Here is a 25,846-nt window from a genome sequence, read left to right as displayed (position 1 = left end):
CATCTCCATTCTGCATCCCCCATCCTGCATCCCTGGTCCCTACCTAGTCTCCATCCCACATCCTGCATCCCCTGCCACACCCCCGTCCCGCTCTGCTCATCCCACATCCCTGGTCCCTGCCGTGTTCTCCTCCTGCATCCCTGCCACGTCTCCATTCTGCATCCTCCATCCTCCATCCTTCATCCTGCATCCCTGGTCCTTGCCATGTCCCCATCCCACATCCCCCATCCCTTCCACATCTCCATCCTGTATTCCTCATCCTGCTTTCCCAGTCCCTACTGCATCCCAGCTATGTGCCCATCCTTTATCCTCTATCCCTGCCATGTCCTCACCTCGTGTCCCCCATCCTCCAACCCCCCTCCCTGTGATCCCCATCCCTCGGCCATCCCAGCATGGCATTTTGGGGCTCTAGGGAAGACTCTCACCCCTATCCCAAAGTTTTGCTTTTGGATTTTCCCCCCTCTCAGCAGGAGCAAAGCAGAGTAGGCAACAAGTGACAACTCACACCGGCTGCAGCTCCTTCACAGCTGCAGCTGGGGATGTCCCAGCACACATCCAGCTTTTCTTCCTGACAGGACCCTCAGGATGGAGGGAAACTTTAATGTCCTCCAAGGGGATGGGGTGAGGTGTCAATTTTTAAGCGCATACACATTTTGCTGGAATAATTGTCATTAAAACACGTTTACACAAGCGGGAAGAGGAGGAACACGCTTCAGTTGGCCCTTCTGTATTGAAAATCCATATTTGCCTCAATTTCTTTGTAAATTGTTAAAATCCCACCAGGCAGAAGCTTCCCGAGGTCCATCACCCCTTTCCTGGTGGCTGTGAGAGCAGATCACAGGTCGGGTCCAATGAGATTTTCCAAGCACCTCTTCAGGCTGGCGATGACAGCAACCAGTGTGAAGTGTTCTCAGCACCTCCCTGCACTGGGCTGGGAGTGCTGGTGCTGAGGGAATGTCTGGGAAGGCGGCTTTTGGAGAGCACAAAGGCGCTCAGCTCCAAGGAAAAGGAGATAAAAAGCCCAATGGTTGTAACTGAGTGCAACCAAGGGCACCCCACAAAAGCACAGATGATTTGATTTCCTGGCAGGCAGGCTGGAAAGGACACAGGCAGCTTGGTCTTGGAAACACAAACAGCAATGGCTTGGGGGGAAAAAGGAAAGCCATCCCAAATCCCAACTGCCTCCCAGCGCTGGTTGTGCACGGCCACACAGCCGGCTTGCTCTGGAGGGAGGAAACGGGATGAAGTCCTCTAAGAAATGATCACTGGTACAGGTGGGTGCTGCTGGAGCAGCCCTACCCCTGGCTGAGACGCTCTCCACCTCGATGGCAGTGTGATTCCACACCTGTGGAAGCAACTAGGAATGGGCAACAGCACCTGTTTTGTTACAAAACACTCAAACAGCAGCACCTTCCATTTTTCAAAGGGTTCATCCCCGGGCGAGTTGAAAGCCTGCGTCGCTATTTTTACCAAATGTGGAGATTTACAGGAAAAGAAAAGTCGTCTTGAGATGTCTGAAGGATTCACAATGGAATCAAAGAGCCTGGTGCTGCTTTTAATGGAGAAACCACCCACAAGGCGTATGTTTTTTGACACGCTCCGAAACGGTCACTGGAAAGAGCTTTTACCATCAATGTTTTTTTATTGTCATGGTTTAATTACAGAAACAACCCATGCAACAGGAGATAAACACTTTGCTTTTGAAGGGAATTAATTTATTTTGGAGATCTACATCACACAGGCATCACGCTGCTGGAGATCCAAGCAACTCCTGACCTCAATATCGTTAGATTGTGCTCCGGGAAGCTCTCCTGGATTTTAAATACTTATTTGAAGAACAAACTTCCTCCTTTTGAAATAAAGCCACGTTTAAACGCCGGCGATGCCCCGAGAGCCACACAGTTCTAGTTGTTTTCTTGGAAAACAAACAGGCAACAGACATCAAACAGGCAACTTTGTGACATTTTGGAACGGGGAAAGGAGGAGGAAGGATCCAGGCAACTCCCAAAGGGAGGGCGGGCAACAGAGTCAGGAAAAGCTGCAGGGAAATGCCTGCAGGCTCCCGTGCTTTTGAGGAGTCATGAGGCACCTCTGCTTGGAGTTCCCAGGTTCCCATCCAACACTGTTGTCCCCTAAAAACGTTCCAGCAAGGAATCATGTGCCTCTGAGGGCAGGGAGGACCCGCCCCAGCCGAGGTGCCACTTCAGGAGAGGGACAGCTGCCCAGACGTGGCGTAGTAGCCAGAGGTGTCCGAGGAGAACCTCTGGGAAAGGCGCACCGAGTCCAGCTGCACCTCTCCGAAGTAGAAGTTCTCAAAGAGCTGAAAGAGCAGAAAAACCATGTGAGAGGCACCCAGAAAAACGGAGCCTCCAGGTGGCCCAGGCTCTCCCTCAGGAGCTGGCCCTGCCAAAAGCCTCTACTCAAAGATTTGTTTTGCCGTTAATGAAACTATTCTTTACATTATTTTCCCCCCTAAAGACTGTGCTTTAATTCTTTTCGTCTCGCTCTTTTTATCAGCAGCTGCTCAAGCTCTCCCCCACTTTGCTGACTGTCACTGAGGGAGCTGGGGGAGGCCACCACCCCCGGGTGGCTCTCGAGGTCGCAGGCTCTGCAGGAGCAAGGATTGAGGCCAGGAGGTTTTCACCAATCCAGGCCACAGGACCTACGACTTAACAGTCACAGCTCAGTCCTAATTCAAACGAGCAGGCTGAAGGCACAAGGCTCCTCATCCCAGCACTGACCCCGCTTTGTTCAACAAATCCGTCTTTGTTCGGCAAAGACTTGAGTGCAAATTAAGGAAAGCAAGCCAACTCCAGCACCCGGGGGCGTGTCCCTGCCCATTAATCCAATCTATGAAGCAGACCAAAAAAAAATGACATCAGAATTTCTTACACCAAATTATTGCTGGAAAGGCATCGTGTCCAAGCGCAAAGTGCTCCTCCCGCTCCATTAAGATGCAGGAAATTGCTCTACCTGGAAACATCGGCTGTGCCTCAGGAAAAGCTTCTCAGTGGAGATGCTAATTTTGAAACTCTGCTTAACCGGAGCACTGTGAGTCACCAAGGGCCTGAGCAGTGACATCTCCCCACCTTGGAGATCTCCAGAGTGTCCATTCCATCTGTCTCCTATTGAATGTTCTATCTGTCCCTGCAGGTGTGGGCTCAGACAGCCCCACAGCCCTTCCTGCCATTACAGAAGGCACTAAGGAAAGCCAGCACTTTAATCCTCCTGGAGCCAATGGTGCATCAATTCCTCCATACAGGGAATGACTGAAATCCCAAATACCTACTTAGCATCTGAAAGGCTGCACTTCACCTCCTCCAAAGAGGCATTTGGCTCTGCCTGGCACTGATTTGGGCACAACTGCTCTTTTGTTGGTTCTCCCAAGGGTATTCTATTTTTCAAATAACCTTCTTTTTTTTTTTTTCCACAAGGAGACCAGCTAGATTTCTTTCAGGACAATTCCTGGGTTTGCTGCCACTCCTCCACATAGCAAAGGTGCCTTAGGGAAAGTGATTCCCTGCCCATCTTGGGGGCAGAGCAAGAGACCCCATGGCAGCAGCCTGGCTTCAAGGAACACTGTCTGTGGTGGCTCCAGGGGGTCACAGCCCTAGGGGAGGGCACCCTGCTGAAAAGGAGTTGTGCTAAGGAAGCACCTCAAACAGGGAGAGGAGGAAAAGGGAGAAGAGAAATGACTACAGCCACACAAACTCCATTTTATACAATTAAAGATTTATACAATTAAAGATTAATTATGTTCCCAAAAGCCTGTGTCGCTCATGTTGGAGGACTCAGGATAAAATGTCTCATTAATAAGAGATGGCAGTAAAAAGGGGTTGGTCACCTTTCTCTTTTTGTTTTGGCTGACCTCAGAAGGAAGGATGACTTTCTGCTCTCCAGGGCTCGCTGCAGGTTGGAAAAGGCCACTTCCAGTGCCTAAAAGGGGAACTCCGGGACGAGGGCATGGCTGTGACAGGACAGGGGGAAATAGCTGCACACAGACAGAGCGTGATTTAGATTATATATAAGGAAGAAATTCTACTTTGGGAGGGTGGGGAGGCCCTGGCACAGGTTGCCCAGAGAAGCTGTGGCTGCCCCATCCCTGGAAGTGTCCAAGGCCAGGTTGGATGGGGCTTGGAGCAACCTGGGCTGGTGGAAGGTGTCCCTGCCCATGGCAGGGGGTGGTCTGAGGTGGTATTTGAGGTCCCTTCCAACCCAAACCATTTTGCAACTCTGTGAAGGAAACAAATGAAATGCTGGGATGTGCTGGACCCATCAGCAGCTCTCAAAGTCAAACCTTTACACAGAACAGCCAAAGGAAGAGCCTTTCAAACACTTGCTTATGTTATCTCTGTACACCACAACCTGTTTTTATTACAAAACACTTGTACTTCAAAGCAAAAATTAGTTAATGAGACAAACCCTTCATAGAATCACAGAATCAGCTGGGTTGGAAAAGACCTCTGAGATCATCAAGTCCAACTCTCAATCCAATCCCGCTGTGGTTCCCAAATCATGGCACTGATGCCACATCCAGTCTGTCCTTAAACACCTCCAGGGACAGTGACTCCACCCACTCCCTGGGCAGCCCATCCCAATGTCTGATCACTCTCTCTGTAAAAAATTTCTTCCTAATATCCAACCTAAACCTCCCCTGGCACAGCTTAAGACCGTGCCCTCTTGTCCTGCTGCTGGCTGCCTGGTTGCCTGCAGCCCCTCTTGCCTCACACAGCCTCTGACTCATGAGAGCAGAAGGAAGATCAGGAAGCCCCAGAAGACACTGCCCAGGTCAAGGGCCCTCCATTTGTGCACTGCCAGAAGTGCAGCAGAGGAGCCCTTGTACCAAAGCACTCTGTAATTCCCTTGGCTTTTATAAGAGTCACCACCTCCCGCGTGTCCAAGCATCTGTGTGCTTCCCAGGGAGAATGCTGCTGGAACTATTGATTTTTGGTAATGTGGCTGTACTTCCTGAGAGTAAACATGCTACAAGATTTAGAGGACAAGCACAGACTTTTTTTTTTTATTGTTGTTCTTGTTTCAGGCTGGCTTCTCACGGATGCTCCTGTGCTCCCTGAGGCTTCCCACCACAGAAGCCACCAGGCACGGAGATCACTGTACATCTGAGACCTGCCTCGGGCAGAGGGGAGGGAGGCCCCTCAAACGTCATCCCCCAAGGCCCCTGAAACACCAGGAATTGGCTTCCTGTCACAAAAGCATCCTGTGCTCAGGTCCCCGGGGATTTTAGAAGGCCAAGCCTCTACTTTTGACTTTCACTTCTACTTATCTTGGGGAGAAGCCAAGCAGAGCCGAGAAAGATATTTATAACTCCCCCCTCTCCCCAGCCACCACGGAAACGCTCCGGTTTCGGAGGAGGCCTGTGGCACAGCTGATGAAATGCCTCCTGGAAAAGCATTTTATGGCAGTTTTAATTCTGCACCAGGAAAGAAGGTACCTGGAGGTTGTTGCACTTCAGAAGCAAAGGCTGATAACCCTAAGACTGCCCAACTCCCTTTCCTGTCCCTTCCCAGGGTTGCCAAGGACCCACCTGTCCCTGAAAAGGCTGCAGGGAGCATGAGCAGGTGTGGATCAGAAGCAGGCAGGAGGGAGGCAGAGAGGAGGAGGAGAAACACCATTGCAGTCACCAGAAGCTGTGTCATTTGACTGGAGTGGGACACAAGGCTCAGCAAAAGCACAGTAATTCTACAAATCCAAACACGCCGAAGGATTTACTTCCTCAATGCCAAAAGAATAAATAAGAGGTTGGGATTTTTTTCTTTAAGTATTACAAATGAGAATGAACCTGCTGGAGGTAAAGGTCAGCTTACAAAATCAACACCACGCACGCTGCACCAGCTACTAACTCCCATCAAGGGAATAGCACTTAGAGGACCAAGTGCCCTCTGTCTCCCTGCTGCCTTCCCAAATTGAATTAGAACGGAATAAGGAAAGAGCATTGTTAATTTTTAACCCCAGACCCAGCACCTCCAAGAAAACACGCCAGGGATGTGCCCTGCCTTTCAAACCACAGCCAAAGGCTCAGGAACAGCTCAGTGAGGATGCCTAGAAGGACACGGGGTCTCCCATGGGGAAAGAGCCGGTGCCTGCAGAGTGGCACAGCACCCTCCTGGCAGCAGCATCCCTGGATCTGCAGGGGATGGCAGAGGCTACAGCCACACTGCCCTTCCTGAAAGCCATGAGTCCCTAAGAGAGGGAGAGAACTGGTCGATGGATAACCCATATTTCACAGGTCAGCCTGCAAACTACCACAAGCAATAGCTCCTCCCTCTCCCTCCCCCTCTCCCTTCCAGGGGGCCAGATCCAAGGACACGACCGTGCAGGTAATGATGAAAAGCAGGCAGCCCCACAGTAGCTCCCAGAAAGCAAGTTTTCCTCCACTTCTTCCCCAAAGTCATTTATCTTGAGCCAGGAAAAGCCAGCAGCACACCTGTAATTTCTAATACCCCAATTTCTCCCATTTAAGACAATTCCATTCAGATGCTGGAAACTCTTCTCCCTCTGAGGTCCGTTCCCCTCGATTACCCACAAATTACACAGCAGGGCTCCCCTGGGGCGAGACAATCATTTTCTGAAGGAAGACAAGAGGCTGAAGACTTGTTTTGGGAGAGATGGAATCACACATCAAACCGCTCGCTCCTTGCAAACCTGAGCCAAAACTGCTTGTACAAACTTCAGCCCCCAAACCACAACAACTTCTCATCAAAGGCAGAGCAACAAATCAAAACCAGGATGACTCTTTTCCGCATTTTTCCCCCCCTTTTAAAAGCCTGTAAAGTAGGTTTTGCTGAAGCAATGAAGACACAAAAGCGAAGGAGAAGGACTCCTCAATGAAGCAGTTAAAACAGGCACCTAAATGATGTCCTGTTCCCAAGAGTGAGTGTTTGTCAAGTTGCCCTCCTGGGGGGGCTTGCTTCCCACAGACAATCCTCCGGGAATGAGACAGCACCTTTGTGTTCCAACCTGGAAACAACAGTAATAAATCATGGTGCTAAACCACGTAAGGACAGCGGCAACACGTTTCAGCTCCTGTTATGAAGAGCAGAGATGCCAACACAAACCAGGGCTTTAAAATCACCTGTCACGGGCTCAACAAGCATGAGAAATATTAATGGATTCAGCTGGAGAAGCACTGGGCAACAGGAGGACAAAAGTCCAGGGAAGGGAAGGGAGGCAGAGGTATTTAAAACTTCCTTCACGTAATCTCTGGCTCACACTCACGCAGCCTGGCCTGGATTTTGCTGCGACCATCAGGATTATTGATCAGTTTTTAAAGCCTTATGTCGTTTACGGTAGTCAGCCAAAAAAAAAAGACCCATCCTGAATTCATAAAAAGTCCAAGCAGCTCTGCTGAGAGCGTCGGTGCTCAGAAACGCCGAGGGAGCAACGACTTGTTGTTAATTGCCTGGCAATCAAAAATTCCCACCAAAGAGCAGCATTACCACGGGATAAAATGGATCCAAGCACACACCCCCCTCCCCGGACTGTGGGGAGCTCTGCTGTGAACTCCAGCCACGGGAAGCAGTGCCTTAGGGCTGGGCTATTACAGATCAACAGCACAGAAGTGTCCCCGGTGGGCCGGCGCTGTGGGCGAGCAGAGCCGTGTAATGTCATTAGGCTGTGACCAATCCGCCTCACAAACCCGGCTGCTCTCGGCAGGGAGCTCAGGGGGGTCCTGTTTTCCCTATCTGGAACAAACACAGAAATAAGAACTTCTGAGAGGCAGGAAGGAAGAGGCTGACAGCTCCGGGAGCCCACGGCTGTGGATGAGCTCACTGTCACTGCTGCTGCACGGACCACGCTGAGGACGGGATGCCAGCAATCCCTGCTCCTCCGCTTCACCCGGGCTGAAGGCGTTTATCCACCCAAAGATCCCATCCAGGAAGGCATGTGAACGTGCTGGGTGCCACCGGGCTCTGCCTCCATGGGAGAACACGTGCAGGAGATGACTTCTGACAGCCAAGCCAGCGCTGGGAACGGGGGTCCAGCAGCACACAGAGAGCTCCAACCAGGAGATTAAAGTGGAGCTTCGGAGCAGCCGCAGCCTTCAGAGCTTCATCTGCTCTGCACTCAGTGACAACGCTCCCCAGCTCACCCACCGGCAGCCGCTATCCCAGCGTGTCCCCATCCCTGAAGGAACGGCTCGGGAAGCCAGGAGGGATGGGAGGCTGCTTTCTGTGGGAAATCAGCATGCTACGGTGCTGTTGTCCCCTTCGGGGAAGGGAAGGAACAAACAAAATCCCAGGCACCCGCTGACAAGCACGAAGAAAAATTAAGCGGCGCTTCTGAAGAGGTGCCTCAACACGGAGCAACAAATCACGTTTGTTTGCAGACTCTCCCACCCTCCCCTGGGTATTTTTCCATCTCATAAGGGATGATACATTTGAATTAATGCTTGTAATACGTCCACAGCTTGGGATGGAAAACACTGGAGAAGAGCAGAGAACAGTTGCCCTTCCAAATCATCTGGTGAAAGCACAACTGCGGTTCCCATGCCAGACACAGCAGGAAGGCGCTGACTCCTTGGCAAACTGCTGGGTTACAGAGCTGATACCAGCACCAGGCAAAAAGGATTGATAGAGGAAATGGCAAAGAACCATGGATGGATTAAAAATCTTCAAAAAATTAAATCTTGAAATGTGTAAGTAACACTCGGAAACACTGATGGACTCTGAGTGCACTGAACTCCAGCAAACTGTATCCCTTAGAGCTCTTCTGATCAACCTCCTTTGCTGCACAAACCACAGCCTCCAGTCCTCTGCTTTTTGGATCCCACCTACCTGTTTAATGTGCCTCACTCCCCCACAGACCTGCCAGGCCCTCTGCAGAAGGCTGTTACCTCCAGGCTGCACCATGTGCTGGCAGAGCTCCTTCTTCCTCACTCCAAAAAATGCACCAAGCCCCCTTCCATTTGTGACCCAAACTCCCCCACAACTACAACAGACAAACCCCAAACCAAAGCCCCTGGTGGCCCCCAGAAGACGAGACACAACCAGGCACCATGTCAGGATCTGGGGAGTTTGTTCAACGAACACATTCTTTTTCCTTCTATTTTTGACTTTCAAAATGTGTTTTCTGAAACAACTTGGTGCCAAAAAAAGAAATACCTGATTCCTGTATTATTCACCCTGGACACCACTCCGCCACTGATTATCTGTCAGAGGTTTAATTGTGCTTGGGAGCTCGCCAGGAATAACGCACGAGGAGCGTAGGAAAAGCAGGTAGGCAGGCACTCATCCAGCGAGGTGGCTCTTCCCGGCATTCCCAACCTCCTCTCCAAATTAGCAACTGCTTCCTTTTCGTGCCTTTTTTTGAAGGACCACTGGCTGGGGATCCAACATTTTCCAGTCCTGCCCAGGTGTCACAGGATGAAGATGTCTTGTGGAGTCCCAGGGATGGAAGGGAGGGTTAGGAAGGACAGGGAGGGCCAGATGTCACCGGGGCCATCGCCAGGAGCACCAGCCACAGAGCTGCAGATTGCTCTGTTCTGCAAGTGTGCAGCTGGCTCTGGAGTGTCTCTCCATCCCCAATATAGCATCCAGTCCTTCCACACGGATAATGTGAGGAACAGCCCTTCCCCTCTCCTTTTCTTTCAGCCTCTGGCAGGTTTAAAAGGCAGCAGCAGAGGCCCTTTCACCTCATCTCCTTTGGGAAGAATAAAGCTTGTAGACTTCAGGAGGGACAAAATCTTGGTCATAAAAGTCCCACCTCCAAAGTCAGGAGTGTCTCCTCTGCGACACTGGAAAATCCCTTGGGAAGCAATAACAATATAACCATCTCTCTCTGGAAAAGTACCACCAAAGTAAGAAGATGCAGCACACACGGAGTTCAGGGAGAAAGATCCAAGGCATGTGATGGGAGGCTTCTTTTTCATATTTTTATTTTCCTGAGCCAAAGCAAATGCCACATAAATGCCAAGAAGCTCTTGGTACGTTCACAGATGCTGTCTCCTGGGTGTTCTGCATGCATTCCATGCAGGAATCATAAAGTGACAAGCTGAAGAAAGGACCAGCGAAGGTCATCAGCTCCACTGTCCTCTCCTTCCCCTACGGAGGAGGAGCTCCTTGGTGGCAGAACCTGGACTAACATCTCTGCTCCCTCAAAACAACCAGGATCCCCATTTCTCAGCTCCTCTAGAGCAGTACTTCATTATCCTTCCCTTTCCAAGGATTTTCCTGCTCTCTTGCTGCAACTTAAGCGCATTATTTATCGCTCTACCATCAGAGCGTGGAGGACAAAGTATCCACTACTGGATACTAGTGGATACACTACTTGAACCTTCACATGCTGCCCTCCTTCCCTTTATTAACTCGAAACAATCTAAGTCTTTCCAGCCCCAGCTTGTAGACATTTTCTACCCCTCCAATTATCTTACTGTTGCCCCCTGGGCTCTTTGCACCCACCCACGGTACCCAGAACTGGGTGAACCCTTCAGCCAAGCGTAGTCAGAGGTTTACTCTGCAGACATTTGCCTCTTTCTTTTATTTCCAGAGACCACCTCCTAACCCAAACCCTGGGGTTGGTATGGGGCACTTCTCCACCCTGCGCTGGTGCCACCGCTCCCTCCTCCACCCGCCCTTGTTTGCAGCAGCCTCTTTGCTTCCACCTGATTTCTCCAGACCATTCGGAGCTCCGCTCCCTCCTGCTCACACAACATTCCTGCCTCTCCCCAGCTGGGTTTCACCTGCAGACAGAAGAGGAGCACATTTCATGCTGCCCATAACACCCTTCTGACCCCCACGGGTGGGAAGGGTACGAGGTTTTTGGCTCTGCGAACATGGAAGAGGCCGATCCTTCCCTGACTGCTGCCCTGTGAAACCTCAGCTCCTCATAAAACTGGAGCAAAGCCACCTCAGCTGCCAGAGGGTGATGCAGCAGTGGGGAGGGTGACATTCAGCAATAGTCTAAATTAATCTGTCAGGCTGGATTTTTTTGCAGATAGAATTGTCTGGGGCCAGGTGCAGGCCTTTGTTCAGCTGAGATCCTGTCCCTCCAGGGTCCCCTCCTCCTTCACAAGCTAAATCCAGTAGTGCTCCTGCCACTGCCACACTGCAAAACCTTTGCTTTAGCTCAGGGTTTTGGGTCCGTTCCCCCCTGCCACAAATCCATGAAAATTCATGCGCTTGAGGAAATCAGACCCTAGTTGCTATGGTGAAAGGCATTCTGCAAACTAAGAAACAAATACAAGTGGGACATTTGGAGGTTACCAGATTTTTGCACATCTTTCAGACAAGAATAAAAAACCCTTCCAGCATGTTAAAGGCTCCAGTAATTTCCCAGACCCTGCTATGCTTCAAACACGAGGGATTTATGGTACAACTTAAGGAAATTAATAATCAAGCACTGCATTTCTCCAAAGAAGCCTCATTCCCGTGGCTCCTATCATAGCAAATGCAGCAACAGTTTTTAAGAGCTGGGTTTTGGCTTTGCTGAAGAGATGCCAGGAGGCTTGAGATGCATCCGGGAACACTATGACAAGGAGCTCCCACCAATGTGACCTGCTCGCTCCGCTCACCGAACCACCAGGAGGAGGAGTCTGGCTACAGAGCCAGTAATTCAACTTGGACAGACCTGGAAAATTATCCAGCAGAAGGGTCATGGCACCTTTGGGATGAACTGCCTACTTTTGCTAATCAGTGGGTTGGGTTTTTTGCACATTTAATGTGTTGGGTCCCTGCCTTCTATTAAGACACTGCTGTAATTCAACCCCTGCCAGCTCCACAGAGAAAAACTGTCCTCCTAAGATCAGAGAGCTGATGCTGCCTCGGCTGGATGGTGGCAGAACAGGGATCTCAGGCAAATGAGGAGGCAGGATGCCCGCTGGGTGGGAGGCAGAGGCACCCACAGCACTGCTGAAAGGGCTCAGCCCCTGGGCTGGATGGGACTGCAGCAGTGCAGGGGCAAGAGAATTCAGAAACTTTATAGCCCTCTCAGAAAATCCTCCCTCTTCCAGCACTCACAGTCCCTGCTAAAATTAGTCAGAGAGGTGCTGAGCGCCTCTGAAAGGAAAACAAAGAGGCTTCTCCCCTTCTTGGTAAGGTCATCAAACAGATCCCTGTCACACAGAGGTAGCACAAACCTTCTGCACCTCCTGCACTGCGTTCTCCTCAGCGCAGCAGCTCAGCTTCCCCTCAACACCTCCAATGCTGCCTCCAAGGCCCAAACATTCCAACAAAGACGTTTTTCCTCTATTGTCTAGTCTGATTTTTCAAATGCCACATCAAATTCCTTTTTCATCGAATGCAAATAACACGAATATGCCTTTTTCCCCCCTGAAGAATATAATTCATAGGAAAGCGTTTTCACAGCAACCCCAATTTAATCTCCTTCTTTTTCCTCATGATCATACAAATGATCTCCAATCTCATCTGCTCAACTGTCACATCCTGCCATCCCACTGCTGCTCTAATTGCACACTGCTGAGCCCCCTCGATCGTTCCGGTATCTCTCCATAATGGCAGGATCACAACTGAAGGCAGGAATTCTGCAAAGCGGCACTGCAGCCTTTCATTTGTGCTTTTGATTCTTCTCTAAAACCGAGGTGAGGAAAAGCACTGGCTTATTTCTGAGACAATGATGTTGCACCACAATCTCTTATTCAGTCTCTTCTCACCCCAGTGGATTTTTTGTTTGGTATTTTTAACTCTAAACTTTCCAAACAGCCACCTCCTGTTAAGTGTTTGTTCCAGTTGCCAGTCCTACTTCAGATCTGCACCTTTACCACCTCACTGAGGATAACAAGATGTTCTTACCCTTTCCAAACACCAGGCAGTCTTGATGCCGGTTCTTTGGCCCTTTGATTTCACCTCAGCTAAAAAGTACACCAGGAAAAGACTCAGCCTCCTTAAATCCACAAACAAAAGTTACACAAAAGGCCTGGGTTCCAGTGGCTGCAGAACATGAGACACACTCCTCAACTGCAAGTGGAGTTGGCTCTAAACAGGGGCACACGTTTATTTGTTTAGTGCTTGATGGTCTTGGGGTATTTTGAGGGCCATGATTTTTCTTTTTCGTTGTATCTCTCTATATGGCACTGCATCAAATGCCTTAAAACTGAACTGCTGCATGCCACTGCTCTTACCCAGCAGGACAGGCACAGTAACAGAGAACACTACCAAATTCCTTTGCTACGTCAGCTCTCCAGTATATCAGCCAGTAAATGCACTTTCCCTCACTCTAAGTGAAAGCAGATACAGTCCTATAATTTAATACCCTAATGCAGCCCTAAAAAGAAAAGGAGCCTCATCAAATTATGCCTTGTCTGACCTAGAAGCCCTCCCAGAGCCCCACTGCTGGAGCAGGGCATGGCAGCATGTGTCACTGCCTCAGCTGATCCAGTTCCCAGTCTTCCATCCCAGCTTAAAGTCTCCCCTAATGCCCTAAGACATCAGATGTGCAGCTTTCTGCTGCTGTACCTCAGTAGCTGTTCCCTCAATATTTAATCTTGTAAGCTGTTAATGCACAGATCTGTGCTAAGCGGCAGGGTTCAGCTTTTTCTGTACTCAAAAATTTGCTTCCTTCTTGTCTGAACGTGGCAAAGGCCATTCTTTCACTCCTCAGACCTCAGCTCGAGCCAGAAATCGTTCCATTTTAAACCAGTGAAAGCCCAGGTGGTTTTCTTCCTCCTGCAAGCCTTCCTTTCCCTCAAATGCATCACAGAAATTTTTGGCCGGGCGGTCCCTTCGCGTTTCTGTTTGTTTTTATTTATTCACTGCAGCCCTAGTTTTTTTTCCACCGAGCCAAACAAATAAAAGCCCGGAGGCAGCGCAGCCCCGTCTCCGGAGATGCCGGCAGCTGCCCCGGCCGCCTCCGTGCCAGCGCCGTGCCAGCTGCCACGCAGGGCATGCGGCCACGGCCAGGGACACGGGAGCAGGCAGGGCAGGGGGGCTGCCAAACCAGCACCTCTCCTGGGCCTGGCCCTGCCCTCACCCTGGGGAAGGGGCTGCCCATGTCTCTCAGCCCTGAATCGCTGCCTCCTCCCTCCGCTCTCCAAGAGATGAGACACTTTGCTCCCGACCGGAGCACGACTCCGGAATGTGACTGGGATGTTCAAAGCCACTAGCCAGCCTAGAAGGAATGCATACCGCTTCGTGGGAAGTGGTCCACGGAGCATCTCCAGCTTTTTGGGACTAGACTAGGCAAGCACAATGCCAAAGCTTTGTGAGACACAAATCTGTTGGGTCACACAATCCCCTGGGCTCTCAGCTCCACCTATGCCAGGAAGCCTTTTTCACGGATATTCTTCAAGACAGAAGTAATTTAAACTCCCAAAAGCAACTCATCCTACAGAATCTATTTTCTGAGCAGTGTGGGAAGGTACCGGCCTGCACAGCCATTTATTAGCACAAATAGGAGTGTGTGTTTAACTCTGCGGAACGGGTAGAACAAAGGATTATTAAATAAAATTCCGATTAGTTCAGCTGAAAGCAAAATACCAGCTGGAGCCTGGGGTAACGCAGGCATGGTATCAGCAAACATGTGCTGCCAGTGCATCTGCACACACACACCCCCCCAGCTCTGACCACGGGGAGCCTCCTCAGCCCGGAGCAGCAGAGCCACGGCATCTCCATCGAGATCCATGCTCCCATAGCTCGGGTCCTGCCCTCTGCTCGGCAAAGCCTTTGGCTGCACAACGGGAACGAGAGGAATGAAACCTGAGTTTCCCCACTTCATGCCCTCCTGCCAGTAGCCACGCTTTGTTAGCGTTCCAAGTGGGAACACGGCCACTCAGCACGGCTGTGGCACAGTCCCACCACCTGGAATCACACGTGGCTCTCCCTCCCACCACCCTGCCTAACTGCAGCCATATTCATTAACAGCCCGTCGTTTAGATCCTAGTGCAGAAGTTAATGAAGCCACTTTGTGAGAGGGCAGCCTCCCCGAGCACAAGATAAATAATGGATATAAAAGCGGGCTGGGAGGGAACGGGCGCATCCTTGCAAGGTCACGCTGGAATGCATCAGTGGCTCACTGAGGCTTGGGCTCCTCCGGTAAGAAGCCTGGAGCTATTTATGACTCATGTAATTAATTAATGCCAACGGGCGTTCTGCTGCAGGCATGTGGGAGACCAAAGGGAAATAGGAAGCGAGCAGGTTAGGAAATGTGGTGGAGGTGGGAGAGGAGGATGACATTTCTTGCGGCAAGACAGGCTTTGAAGTAATTACCAACAGTCCAAACAGCCAGCAGCTCCTTCGGCTACGTCAGTACAAAATCAATTAGGAGCTTTAAAAATGCATTGGCTCGTATTGCCGAGAGCATCAAGAATAAGGAGCGGCCTCGGAGGGAGGGCAGTTGCATTTCTGAGCACCACAAAACCATCCCCTCCCCGCCCCGATCCTCAGACCCCACAAACGGTGTGACCGGCAGAGGGAGCATCGTTAATGCCTTCCCGATCACAAATGCTGTGGAATGAGGAGCACTGAGGGAGACCCCTAGTTTGATCTGATGTTTCTGTAAAGCCTGAGGACAAGTTTAACAGAAGCAAGAGAAAGCAGTGAAGGCGTACGCCGTGCGAGCCGAGTCCCTGCAGGCACTCAGGGCTCCTGACACACCACCACTTCCCGGGCCGGCTCTCCCACACCGGGAGCTAACCAAAACTTGCAGATCACGTTAGGAAGGGGACCGTGTCTGTGGCTTTCCTGCTCCAGCTCGCAATACTGCAGTCTCACACCGCACACTCAACGTGTGGCGACGCTGAGTCATGACACCGCGCTCGCACAGACCGTTTGAGGACAATGAGAGCTTAACCTAATTTTGTCCCTTTGTTTGTCCTCTGCACAGAGATCAATCACTTCCACTCCCTGCCTTCACACCCCCCTGCATCCACTGCCTAATGCATTATTAAAACTGTAAATACAAATAACACCCTTTCCCTCCTCTGGGAGGACTGTGAAGTCTTTCTGGGCTGTCCAGCTCCCACTCAGGCTGAATCCTCTCTCATGTTTCTTTGTTGCCAGAATATCTCCTAAACGTTCCCATATGTATCCATGCATTGTCCTGGCTCCCTCTTATCAGAGCTGCCTGCAACAAAATCCTCTCACACAATGAGGATTGCAAATTTGCTTACAACCCAGTGCTGTTTGCCATTTCTGCTCCTCTGTGCATCTCTTTTCTCTCTGGACACTTGTAGGGGTCAAGCGACCACAGCCCCACTCTGCCACAGCCATCTGGATGAGCAGCAGAGGCTGCCTGCATCCCAATCCTGGCTGGCAAAGCCTGGGAGGCTGCGGGATGCTCCCCTTCAAGCCTTAGCCACCTCCACAATGCAGGATCGTGTTTTCCATGCTCTGATCACTACCAAAGCCCTCAGATCCTGGCTGGTGGGACTCCCTACTGCTACCTGCCATTTTTCTGGAGCAAACCCATGCAAATCAATAGCAGAGATTAAAAACAAGAAGAAAAGAATAAGTGAAATGAGAGTCAGGTTTAGTTTCATAAATATATATGAGTAGAACAAGAGCAACAAAGTGCTTCTTTCTGGTGGGTTGGGAATCAACAAGAGCCTGAGTCTCCAGGGTAAAACAGGAATGAAGTAAATGACAACATGAACACCCACTTAGCATTCACGCTACATATTCCTGCTCTGAGCCTCAGCAGCTTCAGGAATGCTTCTGTTAAATACTGTAATGCTCCCAATTACGAGAGATCCAGATTGTTTATTTTCTAAACAGATTTCCCCCCCCCTCACAGGAGATCCCATAAGTCTAAAACAAAAGCAGTCTTGAAGAGGTGTTTCAACCTCTTTTGGCTATACAGTATCCACAGCTGGGCCCATTTCCCTAATTGTTTCATACTGACCTTGAGGATATTTCGGCCATTAAATGACTCCCGCTCCTTGAAAGATGATTTACCAGTCACTGTGTTGTTTCGCTCCTCAGCTGTAGACAGAAAAGCCACCACCAGAATGAGCTTCAGATGGGAGAACTCTGTGTGCTGTACTTCACCCCCCACTCTCTCCCTCCCCAAAGTCAGCTGCCAGCTAATAGACCTTGTTCTTAGCGCAAAAAACTCACTTTCCCTTTTGAAGGGAATAAGGCAGGAAAGGAAATAGGCAGCCTCTATTGGGATCACCTATGTCACCTGGAGGAAAGACCCTAAATCAGAGCTACGGGCTGATGGCTCAGTGCAACACACCTGCTTCTCTCTGGCTGATTTTAATGCCACATCCAGCCATGCCAGGGTAAAAGCATCGCCTGGAACAGCACCAAATTCCAGGCTGAGTGAGCCAGCACAATGCCAGGGGTGATCCGGACAGCACCGACACAAACCTCTGCTGCCCGCTCCGGGGAGCACATCCATGTGCTGTGGGTGCTTCTGCTGGGGTGGGCACACAGCCACACAGACATTCAGGACAGCAACCTGGGCCTACAGCGACTGCCAAATGCCTGTGTCTGAGATCCATTTCCCCAGAGCATGTCTGGATTTTTATATAATCCCTCAGTACATGGTCTGTTCTTTCCACCAGGACCTCTGCCTCACTCGGTGAATATATTCAATATTCCTTTTTCATCTCCAGCATTAACTATGAAGTCCCCCTCACATCCAGCCTGCTATTCAAATCCTGTATGGAATATAAAGCAATTTCCATGGCTGCCTGCAGAATGCTCTCCCCATAGTGTCTGAATGCCTCACATGCCTCATGGGGTTGTGCAGAACAGAGAGCCAGAATGCCAGGCATAGCTGCCCATGTGCCTCCCATCACAGAGAGCTGCACCAGCACTTTGAGCTCACGTTTTTGGGTCTCGATTTGAGACCGATTTGAGACAGAAAATTGTGCCTATCTGACTTCAGGACCAGGTAGACCCAAAACCTCCCCAGAAAACCATGACACAAATCACCTGCTCTTATCACTCTTCACGCAGAGACTCAGAGAGGCAGCAACTAGAGAATCCCCATCACAACCCACTGCGCTGCACGGGGGTCACCGTGGCAGAGCACACACACATTTGCACATGGAGAACCAGGCTGTAACACACTGCCCCTCCCCAAACATGATGCTTTTGAGGCTGCTTTATAAAGTAACGTGATAAGAACAGACTGCCAGAGCAGACAATCTCTTGGCAGAGCCGGCAGACGCCATACACTCAAGAATAGCTCACATTCAGCCTCACAGCCGTCTGCATCTCATTTAAGGAGAAACACACTGGAATCATGCCCCTAAACCAATGGGCAATCTTTAACTTGACCAAAGAGGATTATGTTTTCATCTTGTTTAAAGGTCAGCACAGCACATGGAGTTGTTACCCAATTTCAATTTCACACTGGGGCACAGAGAGCCCAAGACTTCAGATGGTACTTGAATGTTCCTCCCTGGCCCAGATCCTGTGAGTGCTCCTGGGTGACAGGGTTTTTGAATCTGTGACTCTGCTGATGGCTTTTTTAATTTTCTCCTTGGTTTTACCTCCTGACATGCCCCCACAGCCCTGCAGGTATTCCTGAGATTAAGAAAAATCACACCATTGAAAAAGCAAACAACAGAAGCATTTGCTGAGCAGCAGGACTCCTTTAAATGCATTTATCAGTAAGGATGAAGGGTCTGTACGTACTTGGATCTTTCCTGAAGAGAGTGTTCATGACTGTAGCATGCAGCTTCACCCTGTCCCATTCTTTGAGCATCAGGCCAGAGGCCACAAACCGCTCCACCAGCTGATCAGCGATCACCTGCAATCTGGGAAGACAAAAAGAGAAAGAACAGAGCCACGTAAACTAAGGAGAAACCCCTGCATCATCAGCTTTTGGCTTTTCAGCTGGGAGGGCAGCAAGTGAGAAATGAAGTCTCTGCACGCACACAGGAAAGGGAGCTGGTCCCTGATGGAAAGCGAGCAGAGACATCAAGATTCAGTTCTAATGCAAAAAGTTGTGGCTGTTTCGCAAAGCTTCCTCCGTGATCGCTTCTGCTGCAAATATTCCAGGAAGAAGGGCAGATTTAGCACAGCAGAGAGCTCGTTCACAGTGACAGATGTTACTGGGAGCTGAAGGATGCATCTCTCTCCTGCCAGGAAACACAATGTGACTCTCCCTGCAAACGCTACAATCTGCAGACCTGCAGGGGCTTAGGCACCTTGTGTCCCAGAGGATCTGCTCAGGGACTGCTGGAGCCTGGACCTTCTGTGTCCCAAATAAGCAAACCAGTCACTGGACTTAATTTCTGGGAGAGCCCCCTGGTGACAGAGGGCACAAACCCAGACAGCACATCCTGGTGAACACTCCAGCTTTGGAGCTACTGAGCAAGCAGAACCAAAAGACTTATTCCCACCTTTGTGTCTGCCTTGCCCGGGGATGAAAGTGGCCGTGGCTGCCGGGATCTGTGGGCAGACCTGTCCTGGGATAGGCAGCAGGAGCAGGATCAGAGCAACACGCTCACATATCCTATGCCTAAAGAGCTGAAGGAACTTCCAGGCTGCTGCCATCCCCAAAAGATTTCCACAGTGCCTGAGCCTTACCAAAAGCAGCGAGGATGTGACAGAGCAAGAGCTTCCCATCCCCAAAAACAAGACCAGAGGGCACTAAGCCCATGCAGAAGGATCTGGGCTTCTCTCAGCACGTCCCAGGGATTAGACAGCTTTCTGCTCCGTGAGGTCCCACCACTTTGGTGCCTCAGCTGCAGCAGAGCATGGCTGCTCTGAGGCTGGTCGCCAGAGCCCGGGGCTGCCTTGCTCCAGATGCCAGCTCCTACCCCACCACTGGCTCTGGACTGCCCCTCACGGGCTGAGAGCCCCCATGCGACCATTCCAAGACTCTCAAACTACCAATTGTCATGGCTTTCTACATTTCCTGGCTTTACTTCACTGATTTTTAAAATTAGCAATGACAAAGATTAAATGAATATCATTACAGACAATACTAAAACAAATTAACAGAGAATAGCTCAAGTGAAAATGGTGCTTTATTACGTTATAAAGTTAATCAAGGAAATAAAACAAATTAGAATGAATTATAATGGAAATTATTTGCCATGTGGGAGGCATCAGAGCATGATCCCTCTTTCAGTCTGAGCCATTATATGTGCAGAAGGGCTTGCCAACCCCTAATTCTGTCTGCAGTTACGCAAGCTAAGTCAGGATAAATCAAATCTCCTGCTTTACAGCTTAAGCTGATCAAGATGATCCAAAGATCAGGAAGGAACTCCACCCCTCAGCCATGCCAGCAACTACACAGAGCTAGCAGGACATCTTGCATGAGACAGGAAGGCACACACCTCTCTCCAACACAGGCTGCAGCAGTCTGATCCAGCACAGAAAGCCACGTGGTCGCTGCTCTCCTCTAGTATTGGCCTTGCAGCTCAGAAACTGCTTTCTACCCATTTCCCTGAGCAAGGCACAGCAGGTTTCAGCAGGCAAGAAAGTGCAAGGAGCTGCTCAGCAATGGTTTGTCTTGCAGGCCAGAAAACAAAGCAGAGTTTTCTGGAGAGATCACCATTTGTTCCCTCTTTACTGTTGGTCCAACACAGTGTCTGCTGGAATCTCAATGGAAGCAAAAACTGCTCTCAACCAACATAAAAATACCTGCTTTCACCTCTGCAAAGCTAAATGGTTTTCTGGATGCTTGCTAACAGTTAAGGAACTATATTAGGGGGGAAGTGCCAGATGAATTAATTTGCCTGTGAGGGCAGAACCAGCCTGGGCCAAGGATTAAAACTTCAATTCCTTGGCCCTCTCTGAGCCCACTGCTATGCAAAAAGCAAAACAAATACTGTGGAAGAGAAGCCTGGCAGCCTCCAAGTGCCACAAAAAGCACAAGGTCTGAGTTTGGTCAAAACCTCAGCTAACAGCTCTCTGTGAAGAACAGATGAGACACTGGCCCTTTCCCAGAGTGGTGGTGGTGGGGGGTTGTTTTCAGTTTGAAGGCAAGGTGGATTTGAAGCCCTCACTTCTCTCCCCTGCCCAAAGCAGCTCTGCCACCCCTGATGCACATCAGCACTTTTTCTAGCATTATGGCTAAGTGGGTTCTCAGCAGAAGGGATCCAGCTGGCACCTGAACAGACCACAGTGCTAGTACCAACAATCCAAGCTGTCCCCAGAGGCAGGCAGACATCACTGGCAGTTCAGGCCCTACTTATGCTCCACAGGATACTCTCCCTGCCCCTCAGGCCACAGACTTGTTTCCAGAGGCAAGCACGTCCAGAGAACCCCAGAGCTCAGTGACTCAGGAGAACAGGCCCATACCTCAGCTCTCAGAGCTGGTATTTTAGATGCTCTCCACAACAAACCCACTGAAGGGCATTTGGGTCACCCAGTGTCTGCCTTCTTCTCATCTTTCCGAGTGCTTCTGCCTCCTGTCTCCCTGTGCTCTGTCTCCTGGCTGATCCCTAGCTTGCCCTGGTTCTCCACCTGCCTCGCCTGTTTTATCTCACCTCTTTCAGGGTAGGACAGACTTCAAAGTGGAAGAGCCAAGAAAAGGAAACGATTTCAATTCCTACTGCCTCCCAGCAATTCTTACATTTTTCATTTTCCCACCCATTTCCTTATCTCACTTCCCATCTCTTATTTCAACACAGCCTCCACAGTGTGGTTTTAAGCAGGTGGCCCTTCTGTCTCCTCAGCCCTTGAGAAAAGGAGATGCCAGAACATGTCCCTTCTTCCCTGAGCCAGTCCCTGCTCACTGCCTCCCTCCTCCAGCTGCACTGCTCCACGCTCCCCTGCTAGCTCCTGCTGTCCTCTGGCAATGGGAACAGACAGCAAAAGGGCAGCACTGTCAGGAAAAGAGAAGCCTGAGGCTCAGAGAGAGGAGGCTAAAGCTCTTTTGGCTTCTCCCCTTCCCTCTTTGTTAATCACAGAATCCTAGAATGGTTTGGGCTGGGAGGGCCATTCAGGATCAGGGACACCTTCCCCTAGACCAGGTTGTTCCAAGCCCCATCCGTGTTTCCTCAGTCTTCCAGAAAGCACCAAAAGAAAAGGTGGTGCTGCCACGTGTGATGTACCTGCCAAAAACGAGGTGGAGGAAGGTTGTCCAGACACTGCCACATCCTGGGCAGTGCTTGTAGAGCCAAAGCCATGAGCCCCAGTGGTGAACAGCACAAACACTCACATTGACACCAACCAGGCTTCAAGATTTCACAGCAGCAGCTCAGACATTTCACACCCAGCACCCTTTCCAGGCTGCTACAGACACAGCGACCAAGTCTGTAATCAAGCCATGCTCTTCTGAGAACCTTCTGGGGTAACTGGGTTTTAAGAATAATTAAGTGCTGCAGAATAGGCCAGGCTGTCCAGATTAATCTGGATTGCAGGGTGGGAACTAGACAGCAGAGGCCAAGTCGTCCTGCCTTCTAAGCCATCACAGGAGTATCTCCTTGGCCATCTTATCCCCGTGTGAGCTGTGACTCCATTATTCAACCTGACAGGCCACTGCAGGAACAAATGACACCTTTCAGCTGCACCACCAGTGACTGATTCAAAGAGCAAACACATCACTGCCTTAACTGGTTTAGGAAGCCAGGATGACTTCATCTTCCTGACTGCTGGCCCGAGGGCTGCCAGCAGAGCCCACCAGCCCCAGAGGGTTTCCCTGGCACACCAAAGGGCAATGAGGGAAAGGGGCATGGGGAACTCACCTGTCTGAGCCATCCTTCATGCGGACCTTGGCGTAAAGGACGTCGGTCATGGCAGGGTCGTCGTTCATGTACTCCACTCCTGCCACCTCCACGGTCAGGGGCTTGCCTCCGGTGATTTGGCTAAAACCCAAGAAACCCCTCACGTTAAAAAGCAAAATGCCACACTTGCTTTTGAAATGCAACCCATAGTGCTCCTCATGCACATGCCAAATATTTGGGTTTGCTAAGGGAATGATATAAACCACTTTTTTTTGGTCATAGTTAGACACAAATTTGAGGTTATTACACAGACCACTGAGGAGTTCTTCACTTTCCCAAATCTTTCAGGTTGTCTTCCCTGAAAAAAAAAAAATCAAACAAAAAAGGGCTCCCTACATCCTAAAGCTCAAAAGGCTATTGTTCCTATTGTCTTATCATCTCAAGAAGTAAAATAATTTAAATTCATCTGTTCAGTGTTTCTGACACATATTAAGTCAACCTGTCAGTGTTCACAGGCCACCTCAATCTCCGTGGTCGTGTCAGAAAACCCACCAGCAGTAAACAGCACAAGTTCTCATTCCAGAGAGGCTCCTGCCTTCCCTGTGAAAAGAGCAACTGTAACAGAGTCCCCAGCTTGCCGATTTTCGCTGGGAAAGGTGCTTGACACAGAGCACAGTTCTAAGCACACTGCAACATCCAGCAGTAAGCTGAGCTGGTTTAAAGTCAGCTCCAGCTCCCCTTGCAGGAAGGCGACACTGCAAACGCGTGCAGGATGTAATATGCACTCCCACACCTGCAAACACACTGGGAAGTGGATCTGCTTCCCAACACACTGCCTCCTCGCCTTTCCCACCAGAGCAGTGCTCCCTGGGAGTAAGCGATGCCTTGTTTAACACCGAGGCCTGCTGGAAAGCACAGGGAGCTCTGGGCAGGCAGATGTAACAAACACGAGTTAACAGGGTGAGCGTGACTTTGCTCTGACCTCGCCCGTGCGACCGCCTTTGAGGTTCTCAGCTAAGATTCCCAAGTGGAATAATGATTTCCCTTCCCAGTAAGGTTACTGGGAGGAAAACAGCACAGATGTACTATTATGCACATCACACCCACAGCACTAAAGGTTATGTATTCTAAAAAAAAAAAAAAAAGGGTCAAAAAGGTCACATCTACCTTCACAGGGCACTGCCTGCACCTAGGAAAGGAAATGAAGGCTAATGAAGGTTTATGGGCTAATTTTGCAAGTACATTTATTTGGGTGTGGCAGGGGAAATAACCTAAAGGTTACATTCAAGTGTTGATTCCCCCTCCACTAAAGAAAATGGGGAGCAAAGATTTTCTCCACCTCAGCTCAAAGCACTTATGAGGAAGCCGGCACTTTCAAAACATTGCAGGCAGAGCCTCCCCCTGGAAACGCACTTGCATTTCTGTTCAACAGCTGAACAACTGGAGCTGTCATTTTAAAGGCAGAGGTATGAATTTTGGCATTAATTCCCATAGATATCACCTGGTACAGCGTGGCCACCTCTTGCACGGAGGCAACAAATAAATGAATCCGAAGGATCCGTGCTCTGTGTGCAAAGGCTTGGCAGAAATAAATAAATAAACCCCTCCCTCAGGCCATCTCCAATTTCTAAGCTGAACAGAGATAAGCTAATTACGGTGTTGTTGGACCACATTTGCAGCTAAAGCCCCAACATCTGCAGCTCGGTGTTAACAGGCAGCCAGGCAGCCGCGGTCCCGGAGCGGAGCTCGTCAGGCTGATGGCTCACATGGCTCGTGCTGGCTTCCCTGCACACGGCTCCCACCGCAAGGAATGCGTGTCAAGGACACCTCAGCATCTGCTCGGTGCCAGAGCCCGCTGCAGGACACGTGCACAGGTGAGGGAGCTCGGCCCTCCCCCTGCAGCAGGGACGGGGGCAGAAAAACCGCTCGCACAAAAAAATACCTGGGGGCGCACGTGGGAAACAGAAACGAGCAGAGCAGGTTTTCAGGGAGTGCTGAGGGTCTGAGCTGAGCTGCAAGATGCTCTTAGGCTCTTTGTGGCTGCTTGGTGATTTCTACTGCTCCCACTTGAAAGGTTTCAGCCTTTCCCTAAATTTCTAGCGTTGAGAGAGACTATTGAGCTGCTTTTCTCATTGCCGTCCCTTGTCAAAGACAGCGTGCTGCTTTCCCCCCACCTGACCCTTGGTGATGACATCCCTTGTCCATCACTTACTCCACAAAGTCCTCTTTGCACTGCTGTAGGAGGTCACATGCTTTCTGGATCTCTTGTTCGTTCAGGAGCACCAGCGTCCCAAGAGTCAGGTGAAGCTTTGCAGGGTTCTGGAACAGGCTGCTGCTGACCCCGTGATCCTACAAATCAGTCAATCCATCACATATAGGTGTCCTACCTCATCCACACACCCACCCCCCTCCATCAGAGGGATAAATACCACAGAGAACAGGTACCGAGCCCCTGACATTGGTACTTTTATCTGTAGTTGGGTCAGTAATGATTCAAAGTTGGGAAACAAAATTTCCCAGGCTTTGTGAGGAAGCGAGCTCAGCCTGGCAGGAGAGGCACAGTCCCACAGCTCCCTGCCTGCCTTTCCTGCTGAACAGCAGCCTGGAAGCACATTCCAACAGGCTGCAATTTGGGACCCAGGACCAGCAGCACTCACAGGGTTTCGGGATGAGACTTCCACAGATGTTGAAGCAGCAGCTGCCACCAGCAATGAACTCAACACAAGCCAGCACAGATTTAATACTCAAGTCCATTTCTTGTGCAATAACGCTGGAACCAGCTGTAGTGACAAGCTCTAAATGGTCTCTAAATCCTGTCTAAACACAGGTTACACCTCACAACACAAGCACAGCTAATACCAGCTCTGATAATTACATTTTTCTTCTTCCCATGTGCCCTATAGTTTGCCAAGATGAATTAAGTTTAAATTCCCTTTATAAGAAGAGCTGCGTGTTGTTGCTGGGGAAGAACTGTTCCCAGGTGGAGCAGTGGTTACATTCAGCTTTAAGAAACACGCTCTTTTGTTCTAGGATACTTTTAAAAATACCTCGAGGATGGTTAACACACCCATATTAAAAAAATTATTTCCACTTTGTGGCCATTTCCCATCAGCGCATTAAATAACCTCCAATTTTAACTCCAGAAGAAGCCAACCTGCCAGACCATAGAAGCTTTTCTCCATCTGAAAAGAGTCCACTGACTGAGAATGACAGCTTTGAAGCTTCTAGCTGTGCTCCAGACTTTGAAATAAAACCTTTCAGATGTTTAAACACTGCAGTATCTCAGCCCATCAAGAGTTC

The 25,846-nt window shown here is 50.1% G+C and overlaps 1 protein-coding gene across 8 annotated transcripts in view; it reads right to left on the bottom strand.

Annotated features, from left to right (window-relative positions):
- Positions 1-1,622: 1,622 nt before the first annotated feature.
- Positions 1,623-25,846, bottom strand: part of ASCC1 (activating signal cointegrator 1 complex subunit 1) — a 34,457-nt gene continuing 10,233 nt past the window's right edge. For 4 of the 8 annotated variants that reach the window (XM_027665579.1, XM_027665581.1, XM_027665580.1 and 1 more), the window contains exons 6-10: positions 24,759-24,895; positions 22,568-22,687; positions 18,561-18,682; positions 16,813-16,892; positions 1,623-2,320 (exon numbers count right to left, since the gene is read on the bottom strand). In XM_027665579.1, coding sequence (XP_027521380.1) covers positions 2,204-2,320; positions 16,813-16,892; positions 18,561-18,682; positions 22,568-22,687; positions 24,759-24,895 — 576 coding nt within the window. In that variant the 3' untranslated portion in view covers positions 1,623-2,203. The other 4 variants (XM_027665582.1, XM_027665583.1, XM_027665584.1 and 1 more) reach the window with 4 other exon arrangements.

The sequence above is a fragment of the Corapipo altera genome, unplaced genomic scaffold, assembly GCF_003945725.1.
Source record: "Corapipo altera isolate COAL_440 unplaced genomic scaffold, ASM394572v1 161, whole genome shotgun sequence".
Classification (NCBI taxonomy): domain Eukaryota; kingdom Metazoa; phylum Chordata; class Aves; order Passeriformes; family Pipridae; genus Corapipo; species Corapipo altera.
The sequence above is the reverse complement of the archived record's forward strand: the minus strand, read 5'-3'. Positions and strand labels throughout refer to the sequence as shown.